This window comes from Chaetura pelagica, unplaced genomic scaffold, assembly GCF_000747805.2.
Source record: "Chaetura pelagica isolate M959 unplaced genomic scaffold, ChaPel_1.0 scaffold402, whole genome shotgun sequence".
Classification (NCBI taxonomy): Eukaryota; Metazoa; Chordata; class Aves; order Apodiformes; family Apodidae; genus Chaetura; species Chaetura pelagica.
Genome location: NW_009952264.1, coordinates 136106 through 148677, shown reverse-complemented (window position 1 = coordinate 148677; position 12572 = coordinate 136106). Strand labels below are relative to the sequence as shown.

The 12572-nt window shown below is 56.1% G+C and overlaps 1 protein-coding gene across 1 annotated transcript; it reads right to left on the bottom strand.

The window, feature by feature from the left end:
- Nucleotides 1-726: 726 nt before the first annotated feature.
- On the bottom strand, nt 727-12484 carry ZC3HC1 (zinc finger, C3HC-type containing 1). The gene is given in 11 exon segments (XM_010007664.1): nt 727-795; nt 2333-2542; nt 2899-3102; nt 3500-3574; nt 3576-3726; nt 5226-5383; nt 7238-7365; nt 8245-8328; nt 10412-10562; nt 11103-11214; nt 12465-12484. Coding segments are annotated over 11 exon segments (1362 nt in total).
- Nucleotides 12485-12572: the final 88 nt, after the last annotated feature.

The window sequence follows — 12572 nt, the reverse complement described above, 5'->3', positions numbered from 1 at the left end:
GGCTCCCAGCCCCCAGTCAAACCTGCTTTGGGCAGCTGATTGCTGGGCAGATGCTGGTGGGCACTGGGATACAAGGCTGGGGGCATCTCTGCATGTGCAAGGGTTGAGGCTGTGGCCAAGACCCCATAACAAGCAGGGGAGGCTGCAAAACAAGGAGTGGGAAGGAGGAGAGGGACACTGATCCCACAAAGATGAGCATCCCAAGGGATACAGGAGCCACATGCTAGGTCCAGAGCTCATCCCACCCCAGGAAGCAACAATACAGCAGCATGGGAAGAAAAAAAAAAAAAAAAGAAACAAACAACAAAAGTGAAATGTTTATTCCCACCTGGCATCACTTCCCTGGGCCGTGGGTGGCAGGTCACAGCTGGACAAAGGACTGTCACCCTGGAGAGGTGACCACGTCTCCTCGTTCTCCCCGCACGCCCACGGCACATCCAGCTGGGGTTGTGGAAGCCCTGGGGGCCAAGGGCTCCAGCTGGAGCTTTGGAAGCCCTGGGGGCCAAGGGCTCCAGCAGCAGTTAGTCCAGGCAGGGGGGGCTTCAAGGAAGGCAGGCAGGGAGGAGGGGGTCCCAGCAGCAGCTAAGGGCTGCGTTTGGCACAGACCCTCTTGGACATCCCCTCCCCGGGGCACAGAGCTGCTGTGGGAGCAACTGCAAAGCCCCTGCCAGAGCCAGGGTCTTGTCCCAGACCCCTGGCTGGAGATTCCCAGGGGCAGTGGTGGGTTCAGGAGGAATTCATGCTCTCCCACTGCCGGAAAATGCGGAACACCTTGGAGGACTTGACTGAGAGACTCTGTGAGAGAGGGGAGCAAAGTAACAGGCAGAGGTTAAGACACCGCAACAGCTCCAAGGACCTGCCTACAAAGCCTGGGAAGCAAAACTAGAACCCATCCAAGAGATCCTATTTGGCTGCCAGGGCATCAATTTGCTCCTCTTCTTCATTAACCCTATTTAGAGAACCAGAGAGGAGAACAGCAAGGTTCAAGCAAGAAGCAGGACAAGACTCCAAATCTCCCCCACTCCAGCTGGGTCTCACACCTCCAACTCATGCCTGGTCCCACAGGATCTGCTGGAGCTTTCCCAGCACATGGCACAGCTGGAAGGGACCACCCATGTGCTGGAGCCCAGAAACCACCTGTGTCCTGGGGCTGTCACCAGCAGGGTGACCAGCAGGGCCAGGGAGGGGATTGTCCCCTCTGCTCTGCTGAGACCCCCCTGCAGGGCTGGGGCCACCTCTGGGGTCCCCAACACCAGAAGGACACAATGCAGCTGTTGGAGAGAGGCCAGAGGAGGCCACGGAGATGCTGGGAGGGCTGGAGCAGCTCTGCTTTGGAGCCAGGCTGGGAGAGTTGGGGTGTTGAGCCTGGAGAAGAGAAGGCTCCAGGGAGACCTGAGAGCAGCTTCCAGTGCCTGAAGGGGCTCCAGGAAAGCTGGGGAGTGGCTTGGGACAAGGCCAGGGAGGAATGGGATGAGGGGGAAGGGTTTCCAGCTGGAAGAGGGAGCTGGAGATGAGATGGGAGGGAGAAATTCTGGGCTCTGAGGGTGGGGAGAGCCTGGCCCAGGTTGGCCAGGGAAGCTGTGGCTGCCCCATCCCTGGCAGTGTTGAAGGGCAGGTTGGATGGGGCTCTGGTGGCCTAGTGGGAGGTGTCCTGGCACATGGCAGGGGGGTTGGGACTAGATCATCTTGAAGGTCCCTTCCAACCCAAACCATTCTGTGATTCTATGATATGAACCTCCTGGGCAAACAAACCTCCAAGACCAATGCTGAAGCAGGACTGCTCCACCAGCTCCTGCAGCTCAGCCCCAAGCAAAGCAGGTGGGAGCCAGCAGGAGGAATCCAAATGGATAATGAGGCCCAGGGAAGCAGCACCAGGTCCCAGCTGCTCCACAACCACTCAGGGAGACTGTGGCCTCAGCTCTGCTCCCCTGGCTTGAAAGCCATGAGTTGAACAGTCTGGGGCTGGTGGCCACAGGAGCCAGTGGTCAGGATGTCTGCAGGAAGGGTCAGGAGCTGTAAGTTGGGACATGAAATGAAACTGGATCTTGGGCAGCACTGAGGTGCCCAGGAAAGGCTGTTATTTATAGCAGCCCTTGAGCAGATCTGCTCACAACACATCCTGGAGCAGATGAGACCTGGCTGAGGGGCTGTCAGCACAGCCAGGGGGAAGCTGAGACTCCACAGACACACACCTGGTCCTTGTCACCCAGCTGAGTCTGCTTTCAGTCTGAACAAAGCCCATCTACCCCAAATTCTGCCCAGAAGCTTTCAAGCCCTGGGCAAACAATGTTTTGAGCTCTTGGGTTTGGGGCTGGGGGTCCTGCAGGCTCACCACAGGCTCTGTCTCAGGCACTCTGTCACACTTCCTGGTGGCAAGGAGAGTGTCCATGACCACTCGCCAGCCTGGCTCTGCCTTCACAGGCTCCTTCTCCACCTGGGCTGTGGTGTCTTCCAGAGCTTCCCCTCCCTCCACAGTGTTGATCCAGGGACACCAGTCACGATGCTGTGAGCTGGGGTCAAAGAAGCTCCTCAAAGAAGTGTCCTGGATGGGGGAGGAGATGACAGTGAAGGAGGGGAGTGACAGGATGGTTGAAAACAGACTCCAATAGCACAATCATAGAACAGTTTTCTTTGGAAAGGACCTAGAAGATTAATGTAGTGCCAACCCCCCTGCAGGGGGGGACACCTCCCACTACACCAGGTTGCTCCAAGTCTCATCCAACCTGCCCTTCAACACCTCCATGGAGGGGGCAGAAAAAACCCTCTCCATGCTTAACACCAGCCCTGAGCTGTCCCAGTGCTGTGCTAAGGGGGACAACAACATCCCTTTGATCAGGAGCACCCTGCCCAGATCCCTCTCCTCCCCAGATCCCTCTCCTCCCCACCCAGATCACTCACTGAGCTGCTGGAGGAGCAGAGCCGTGCCCGCTTGGCTCTACGGAGAGGACTGGATGGCACCTCCACGTTGTCCCCTTGTCCCATGCTGCGGGTGACAGGGCGGCTCCTCAGAGTGGGACTGGCCACCTCCAGGTCACTCCTGTCCATGGGGATGGGAGAGTCCCAACCCCGTGGGCGAGGGATGGATGGGGATGGGCTCTTCTCCTGCTGCCAGTGGGGAAAGAACAAGGAATTCATAGAGCTCCTCCAGTCACCAACATGAAGTGGACATGGCGGGGGACCCTGTCTAGCTCAAACAAGACATCAAAGCCTTCTCTCCTGTGCCACCTTCCCACCAGGAGCATCTTAGATGTGTCTGGTTGGATACAGCCCCTGATTTGGAGCACTTTGAGATAGAAAAGCCTCAATATTCTGGCTGGAAAAGCCTCTTTTTTTTTTTTCAGGAGGGCTGTTGGAGGGGAGGACAAAGACCTGCAAAGGGCAGGGATAAAGCCAGCAGCAACCCACTTCTGCTGAAGACACAGCACCAAGATGAGCCTCTTTCAAGGGAAAAGGCACCCAAACTACCCCTTGGTGCCACCCAGAGCCCCTCAAGCCATACCTGCTCAGAGCCTGGAGGGAGTGTGTCCTGGCTCCGTGTCAGCATCCGAGGGGTGGGCGGGAGCCCGCAGCCGCTCGGCGGGCGCGGCGCTGCTGGGGCTGCAGGAGTCCAGCTCCAGGCCCCCAGACTCCAGCTGGTGGAAGCCCCAGAGTCCCACCTTCCTCATGCAACGGGAGCAGGTGATCACCGAGAGGTGCACGGAGCCAGGGGTGGAGCCAGGGGTGCTGCTGCGGGGACAGAGCCAAGGCGGGAGGGGAAAGTCAGGGAGGAGCCTGCGACCTGCCCCCAAAAATCGCAGCTTTCAGAAGAGATGCAGGTGTTTGGCAGAGCATGGGAACCACCAAGGGCACAGGTTCCTGAGCCAAGAGGCTTCAGGACATCAGGACCCCTGGGCTGAGGCACAGACTTACAGCTTTGGTAGCCCCGTGTGCTAAGAAGTGAAACAAGTCCATTAAATCCCATCTATAGCTTTGCTTTAAAGGGGCTCAGATACTCACCAGAAAGGCAAAAAATCAGCCCAAAGCACCTGGGGTGTGTGCAGGCATGAGGCTCCTGAGGAGCAGCTGAGGGAGCTGGGGGTGTTGAGCCTGGAGCAAAGGAGGCTGAGGGGAGACCTTCTGGCTCTGCAGCTGCCTGAGAGGAGGTTGGAGCCAGGGGGGTCGGGCTCTGCTCCCCAAGAACAAGCGACAGGACAAGAGGGAACGGCCTCAAGTTGTGCCAGGGGAGGTTGAGGTTGGATCTGGGGAACAATTCCTGCCTGGCAAGGGCTGTCAGGGCCTGGCCCAGGCTGCCCAGGGCAGGGGGGGAGTCCCCATCCCTGGAGGGGTTTCCAAGCCCTGGAGATGGTGCTGAGGGACATGGGGCAGTGGTGGCCTTGGTGGTGCTGGGGTAATGGTTGGACTTGATCTTTAAGATCTTTTCCAACCAAAATGATTCTATTCTACTCCATTTCAGCTTCCCATGAAGCAGCACACCCAGTTAGGGCACATCAGCCAAGAGTGTTCCCCTCCTCAGCCCCTGAACTTCCCAGCACAGTGGCAGCTCCACTCTTCCCCACCCTAAGTCCTTTTCCAGCCCTTTTCCAGCCTGAACCCTCAGACAGGGACTCACTTTCAGCAAGCTGCCCCAGCCACAAGCAGTGTTACCCATCTGCACCCAGCACACACTTTGGGCACCCACAAACCTTCAGGTGACCAATCTTCCCTCCCTTCCCACAGGCCTAAAGAGTAATGACAGCCTGACTGAGGGTGACATTTCAGGAACTGAATTCAACATCTAAATCAGCAACAAGTGGGGCAACCAATAGTTCAGCTTTTTAAGACTCTTGGCTGTCTCAGAGAGACCTTTGAGCTGGGGTTACAGAGGATAGATCATAGAGTCATGGGATGGTTTGGTTTGGAAGGGACCTTCAAGACCATCTAGTTCCAACCCCCCTGCATGGGCAGGGACACCTCCCACCATTCCAGGCTCTTCCAAGCCCCATCCAACCTGCCCTTCAACACTGCCAGGGATGGGGCAGCCACAGCTTCTCTGGGCAACCTGGGCCAGGGTCTCCCCACCCTCACAGAAAAGTCAATTTTAACAGCTGAAGGAAAAAAGATAAGTGAAACAGGGAATATTGAACATTTCACTGAGGGACACCCATGTTCCTCCAGCCTCCCACAGGTTTCACCACAAAAGCCAAGTGCAGCAGACCCTCTGGTGTCAGTCCTGCACCATCACCCACCTGCAAGTCCAGCCACACAGAGCCAGGATGCAGGCAGGAACATGCACTGGCAGCATTTCTGTGGAAAACTTCATTGGTGGTTTCTCATCCTCCCTTTTCTGCTCCAGCTCCTCCCCAATCAACTGGAGGAGGAGGGTGATCTTTTCCTCTGTCAAGGACTGCAGGACAGAGAAAAACAACAAACCTGGTTAAAAAAAACCCACAACACTCCTTCTACTCACAAACTACATCCTTCATGGATTAAAAAAAATAATAAATATCCCTTTTTCTGGCACCAAAAGGGCATGAGGTGGCACCCTCAGCACCTCTTCTCTGCTGGTGGCTTCCTCCTACCTCGTGTCCATCTGACTCTCCCCAACACCTGGGCTCAGTTCCAGCACCATTTGCTCCCCTGAGCATGGGTGGGGACAGTGGAGAAGGTCACAGCTCTGCTACTCCTGGCAAGGCTGAGCCTGGAGAGCCCCCAGCCACCCCTCCCAGCCCAGGGTGGGGGCTGCATTTCCCTGTGCTCAGGGAAACCATGAGGGCTTCTGGGGCCACAAAGCAAGGAAAGAGTCCCCAGAGGCTGTTGATGGGGCTCCAGACCTTGCTCCCTGTGGGAGTCAGATGTGGAGATGGGATGGGTTTCTGCTGTCTCTTCTCAGATGGGGGGGTGGGGTTTCCCCAACTCAGCCAGCCCACGGTGGCAACCTTAAGACACCTTCTACAGTTTCTGCTGCATGGATGAAGAGCTCCCTTGCTCCTGCACAGCTCCTTGCTGCCCAGAGCCATCTGCTTCCCAGCAAGGGAGTGCCCAACAAGTCAGACTTGGCTGCAGGAGAGCAGGGCCTGGCCAGGTCCCACCATGGAGGCAATCCCACACGTGCTGCTGGCTCTGGCCATGCTCCAGCCTCTCCTGCTGTAGCTCCTGCTCTTCCCTCCTCCCTGCTGAGCCTCCTTGCACCAGAGGCCCCTCCATGTACCTCACACCCTGGGCTCCCTCACCTTCAGTGGCCTCTGCCCACACCTCTGCTCCAGGACAGCCTCTAGCACCTGAAATTCCTTATCCCATCTAATGACTGTCCTGTAGGATTCCAGCTCTAGGAGCAACCCCCAGTCTGCCACATCTCAGGGAGTGCTTGGAGGTAACAAACAAGCTTCCCAAATCAGTTTTGCCAGGCAGCAGATAGCACCATGCCTGCCAGGGAAGGGGCACAGGGGAATAGGACACTACAGCCCACCTCCCCATGGCAACACAGTGGTGACAGGAGCCACCTGTGCCTGTGCTGGTCAAGGGCTTGCACAGCAGCTGAGCCTTCCCAAGCTCCCTCTAAGTAATTCCAAAAAGACCAGGTGGAAGCACCATGTGGGGAATGTCTGAGAAGAAAGGCAAGGCAAAGACAGACCAGCTCAGGGCTGAGCTTTGCCTACTCCAATTCTGGTGCTCCCAAGAAGGACATGGAGTGGTTAGAGAAAGGCCAGAGGAGGCCCCAGAGATGCTGGGAGGGCTGGAGCAGCTCTGCTCTGGAGCCAGGCTGGGAGAGTTGGGGTGTTGAGCCTGGAGAAGAGAAGGCTCCAGGGAGACCTTAGAGCAGCTTCCAGTGCCTGAAGGGGCTCCAGGAAAGCTGGGGAGGGGCTTAGGACAAGGGCAGGGAGGGATGGGAGCAGGGGGAAGGGTTTCCAGCTGGAAGAGAGAGCTGGAGATGAGATGTGAGTGAGAAATTCTGGGCTGTGAGGGTGGGGAGACCCTGGCCCAGGTTGGCCAGAGAAGCTGTGGCTGCCCCATCCCTGGGAGCGTTGAAAGGCAGGTTGGATGGGGCTTGGAGCAGCCTGGGATGGTGGGAGGTGTCCCTGGGGTTGGACTAGATGATCTTGAAGGTCCCTTCCAACCCAAACCATTCTATGATTCTATGATTCTCCAAGCCAGAACCTCCCAACTGCTTCAGGCAGGGTTTGCACAGCACAGGCACAGTCCCTGACATCATCACCAGGGACCTGGATGCACCCTCTCTTGGGACCAGAGAGGAACTCACCATGTTTTTCATGTCTTCTGGCCTGAGGGAGGGCAGCTGCAGCTCCAGCTGGCACAGGCTCCGAAAGCGATCCAGGAAATCCTGGAGAAGGGCTCTGGGCTCATCCACCAGCAACATGGCAAAACGATCTGGTGAGAAGAAAGCTGGGAGAGCTGAGCTGTGGCACCACAGCCTTCACACCCCCTCTTTATCCCACAGGGCAGGCAGGAGAGGAGTCCCACCCACTTTTGTGTCACTTGGCTTTTAAAAGAAAAGCTGAGCACAACTTTTTTTGTGTTTTGCAGCCACCCCTGCCCGTGCTGTGCAGCTCTAAGGTGAGATCTCTTGCCCTCTGACACTGCCTGCTCCAGGAACCTGAGGAGAAACCACAGGTCCTACAACAGGAGAGAGCAGGAGCAGGGGTTTGGAAGCTGTTGGTGCTGCTCTGGACAGGATTTAATGGATTGCCAGAGAGCTCCCACCTGGAGTAGTGAACCCAGCTTGGGGGCCCTCAGCACAGGAGACAGAAAAATGATCTGAGGGCTGGAGCAGCTCTGCTCTGGAGACAGGCTGAGAGTTGTTCAGCCTGGAGAAGAGAAGGCTCCAGGGAGACCTCATCATGGCCTTTCAATACTTAAAAGGGATTTATAAGAAAGATGGGGAGGGACTTTTTAGCAGAACCTGTAGTGATAGGAGAGGGGTGATGGTTTTAAATGGAATGAGGGGAGATTTAATTGAGATATCAGGAAGACATTTTTTTCCTGTGAGAGTGGTGAGACACTGGGACAGGTTGCCCAGAGGGGTGGGAGAAACCTCATCCCTGGAAACATTCAAGGCCAGGTTGGATGGAGCTTGGAACAATCTGATCTAGCTGGAGCTACCCCTGCTCACTGCAGAGAAGTTGGACTGGGTGGCCTTGAAAGGTCCCTTCCCACCCAAAGCAGTCTGTGATTCTATGGCAGAAAGGGAGGGGAAAAAAAAGGGAATGATGCTGGATGTGCACACTAACCAGGCTCTGAGACACCAACCTGGGCAGGGACTGTCTGGCCAGAAGCAGAACTTCTCATGAGCAGAGCACAAGGCCTTCTTCAGCTCCACGCAGCGCTCCTTGTCTGCAAGGCAAAGTCACTGCTATCCCCTGAGGAATGGCTGGGAAAACCAAACCAGGAGAGGAAAGCACCAAGCCATGAGGGCTTCCCTGCTCCTCAGGTGATGGATGTCACCTGAGGCTGCAGAGCCTGAAGCTCTCACCTCAGATTCAACTCCCTCCCCACCAAAAGGAGCTGCTGCTCCTCCAGCCTCCCCCTTAGGCAACCCCAGAGCTGTGGTTTCTGCAGCAGAGAAGGGCAGGCTGTCTCCAGGGTTTATCTCCAGGGCTTATCTCCCCTCCAGCAAGCATCACTGGAGCAGTTCCACCTCCCTGCAGCCAAAAATGCCCTCCTGTTCCCAGGCACAGCGACCAGGGAGCAGTGGAGCTGCCACACAGCACAGCAGCTCAGGGAAAACACAGCTCAAAGCAACCACGGGGAAAGGGAACAGCTGCTCTTGCCAGAGTTACCTCCTGAGGAGCTGCCAGTCTCTGGTAACTCCCCTGATCCCTCCATCCTAGCTGCAGAACCCAAATCACAGTCACATCTGGCAATCAACCTTCCCCCCAAAAAAAGAATTTGATACTTGAATTATCCCCACCTTTCAGAACCAAAGAGTTCATTTCTCAATTCGTTTTTCCAGCCCTTCTTCCAACCTCTGATTTGCTTTAGATTTTTTCCTAAACCAGCACCATGACCATCAGAAGAATCAGGGCAAGGTTTATGAAGAAGAGATAGTCTGAACAAACACCAGAGATCAACACTGAGTGACCCAAAAGGAAACCTTCACACAGCTCCTCATGACACATGACCTGTGTCTGCCAGACACCACAGCTGAGCTCCCTGCCACCTTCCAGACAACAAGAGCAAGGATTTGCAGTCAAGAAGATGGAGAAGTGGAGAAGACACTTATTTGTGGTGGGGTATGAAATGTCTTTCTGCAGAGGTGGGTAAAGGAAAGTGAGGGGCTGTGTTTGTCTAGTTTGGGGTAAAGGAAGGTGAGGGGAGACCTCATTGCTCTTCAGAACTTCCACAGGAGGGGATGTGGAGATGGAGGAGCTGATCTGCAGTGCCTGAAGGGGCTCCAGGAAAGCTGGGGAGGGGCTTGGGACAAGGGCAGGGAGGGATGGGAGCAGGGGGAAGGGTTTCCAGCTGGCAGAGGGAGCTGGAGCTGAGATGTGAGGGAGAAATTCTTCTCTGTGAGGGTGGGGAGAGCCTGGCCCAGGTTGCCCAGAGAAGCTGTGGCTGCCCCATCCCTGGCAGTGTTGAAGGGCAGGTTGGATGGGGCTTGGAGCAGCCTGGAATGGTGGAAGGTGTCCCTGCCCATGCAGGGGAGTTGGAACTGGATGATCTTGGCTGTCCTTTCCAACCCAAACCACTTAATGATTCTATGATATCTACTCCCCAGAGACAGGATGAGTGGGAATGGTTCAAAATGGTGTTGGGGCAGCTCAGATTTGCTACAGGAAACATTTAAGTAGGTGGAAAAAGCTTCCTGGGGAGGGAAAGGTGGATGCCCCAAGCCTGGCAGTGTTTGAGAGGCATTTGGACAATGCCCTTAACGACAGATTTTAACTCTGAAGTAGTTGGACTAGATGACTGGCACAAGTCCCCTCCAAGTCTCTACTCCTAAGGAAGAAGCAACATGATAAGAGGGAACGGCCTCAAGTTGTGCCAGGGGAGGTTGAATCTGGGGAACAATTCCTGCCTGGCAAGGGTTGTCAGGGCCTGGCCCAGGCTGCCCAGGGCAGGGGGGGAGGCCCCATCCCTGGAGGGGTTTCCAAGCCCTGGAGATGGTGCTGAGGGACACGGGGCAGCGGTGGCCTTAGCAGGGCTGGGGAAGGGTTGGACCTGCTGATCTAAAGAGTCTTTTCCAACCAAAACAATTCCAGGATTCTATTCTAACCCATCTCTGACAAGAGGACCAAGCCCTTTCATCACATTCTCAACCAACTAAAGGAAATCATTTGACTCCTGCTTTATTTTCAGAGATCCCAACCCCCCAGCACCACCCAGAGCAGAGCTATGAAACAATTTTTGCACAAGTCAAGGCACAGACACCCACAAAACTCCACTGCCCACCCCCCACCACCTCCAGCCTACTTACACTTGGTGAAGTCAAGGCTGAGCTGCAGGCTGACACAGAGGAAAGCCTGGCAGCTGGAGCACTTCAGCATGTCACACTCCACGTTGGTCCAGCCATACTTGGCACAAACCAGGGGGGACAGCTCGTGGGGCTTCCCTGCCCACTTCAGAGGGTGCTGGAGTCAAGGGGAAAGCTCATGGACGTGATAGGTTAAACAGTCCAAGCTTTGGCCTGGGTTTATGTGGCCAAAGAAAGGTTGAGAGAACTGGGGATGTTCAGCCTGGAGAAGAGAAGGCTCCAGGGAGACATTAGAGCAGCTTCCAGTGCCTGAAGGGGCTCCAGGAAAGCTGGGGAGGGGCTTGGGACAAGGGCAGGGAGGGATGGGAGCAGGGGGAAGGGTTTCCAGCTGGCAGAGGGAGCTGGAGCTGAGATGGGAGGGAGCAATTCTGGGCTGTGAGGGTGGGGAGAGCCTGGCCCAGGTTGCCCAGAGAAGCTGTGGCTGCCCCATCCCTGGCAGTGTTGAAGGGCAGGTTGGATGGGGCTTGCAGCAGCCTGGGCTGGTGGGAGGTGTCCCTGCCCATGGCATTTGGGACTGGATGATCTTTAACCTCCCTTCCAACCCAAACCACTCTGATTCCATGACTCTATAGGACAGAGCCTGTAGGGAAGCCCCAGGGAAGGAGGGCTGGAAGGGAAGCACCAGGAAGGATATGGTGAAGGTTTCTACTCTGCTGAAATAGGCCTCCTTGCTGGCAGACTCCAGGGCCAGAGCATCCACTGGGGAAGATCCATTAGCTGATTCCAACCAGTCGGATGTGTCCTTCCTAAAAGGAACAGCAGGTCAGCAAGGGAAGCATCTGGAGAGATGGCACCAATAAACCAAAACTGCACAGACCACATCTGAACCTGATGCCCTTCAGCCTCACCCTGACAAACCCCCTTTCTCCAGAGCCTCTGAGCCTCAGCTTTTAATTACTTTTCTAATCAACCCACAAAAAAATAACCCCCACAAATGATACAGGAAGGAAAAGCAGCCCAGGAAACATTTCTCAGTGACAGAGAGAAGCAGAAAAGGGGGATTTGATGTGGGAAGTAGGAGCCAGGAGCTGGTTTTCCAAGCCTGCTGAAGCCAGATGGAGGATCATGGCAGATCTCTGAGGTCAGGGACTTATCCCAGCTCCCAGCACCTGGAATGCTGGCTCCCAGCACCCCCTCCAGCCTCCCCCCAGCACCTCAAACTTCAGGGATGGCTGGCTCAAGGCTCAGCAACCCCTCCAGCCTCTCCCCAGCACCCCAAACTTCTGGGATGGCTGGCTCAAGGTTCAGCACCCCCTCCAGCCTCCCCCCAGCACCCCAAACTTCAGGGATGGCTGGCTCAAGGCTGCTCCTCCAAGGACAACCACAGTTGCTTGGCTTTAGCCACACAACCCCCCAGGCTCAGCCTCCCAGTGCTCCCAGACTCCCCAGCATCCTCCAGTAACTCCTGTGCCTCTCTCCCCACAGTGTGAGCCCCACTCTTCAGGTCAGAGCCCCTGTATGTGCCCAGCTCAGCTGTGGGGACATCAGAGCTACACAGATCACTTATCTGCTCCTGCCCTCCCAGTGCCTCCCAGCACACACCAGTGCCTCCCCACTGCAGCCTCCCAGTACCTCCTTAGTCCATCCAGTACTCCCAATACCTCCAATCCCACCATTACTGCCCCCCAGTCCCATGTCCCAGTACCTCTCAGAAACACCAGTTCTGTGTTGCAGTGCCCCTTATGGCCACCAGTACTGCCTCCCAGTGCTCCTTAGTTCCTCCAGTACTCCCAGTGTCACCAGTATAGCCTCCCAGTGCTCCTTAGTCCCTCCAGTACTCCCAGTGTCACCAGTACAGCCTCCCAGTGCTCCTTAGTCCCTCCAACACTCCCAGTGTCACCAGTATAGCCTCCCAGCCCTCCTTAGTCCCTCCAACACTCTCAGTGTCACCAGTATAGCCTCCCAGCCCTCCTTAGTCCCTCCAGTACTCCCAGTGTCACCAGTATAGCCTCCCAGTGCCCCTTAGTCCCTCTAGTACTCCCAGTATCCCCAGTACCGCCACCCAGCACCTCCCATCGCCCCTCTTGTCCCACCACCCCTATCCCATAACACCCCCCAAGACCCTCCAGCACCCCACAACACCTCCTGCCGTCTCCCAGCACCT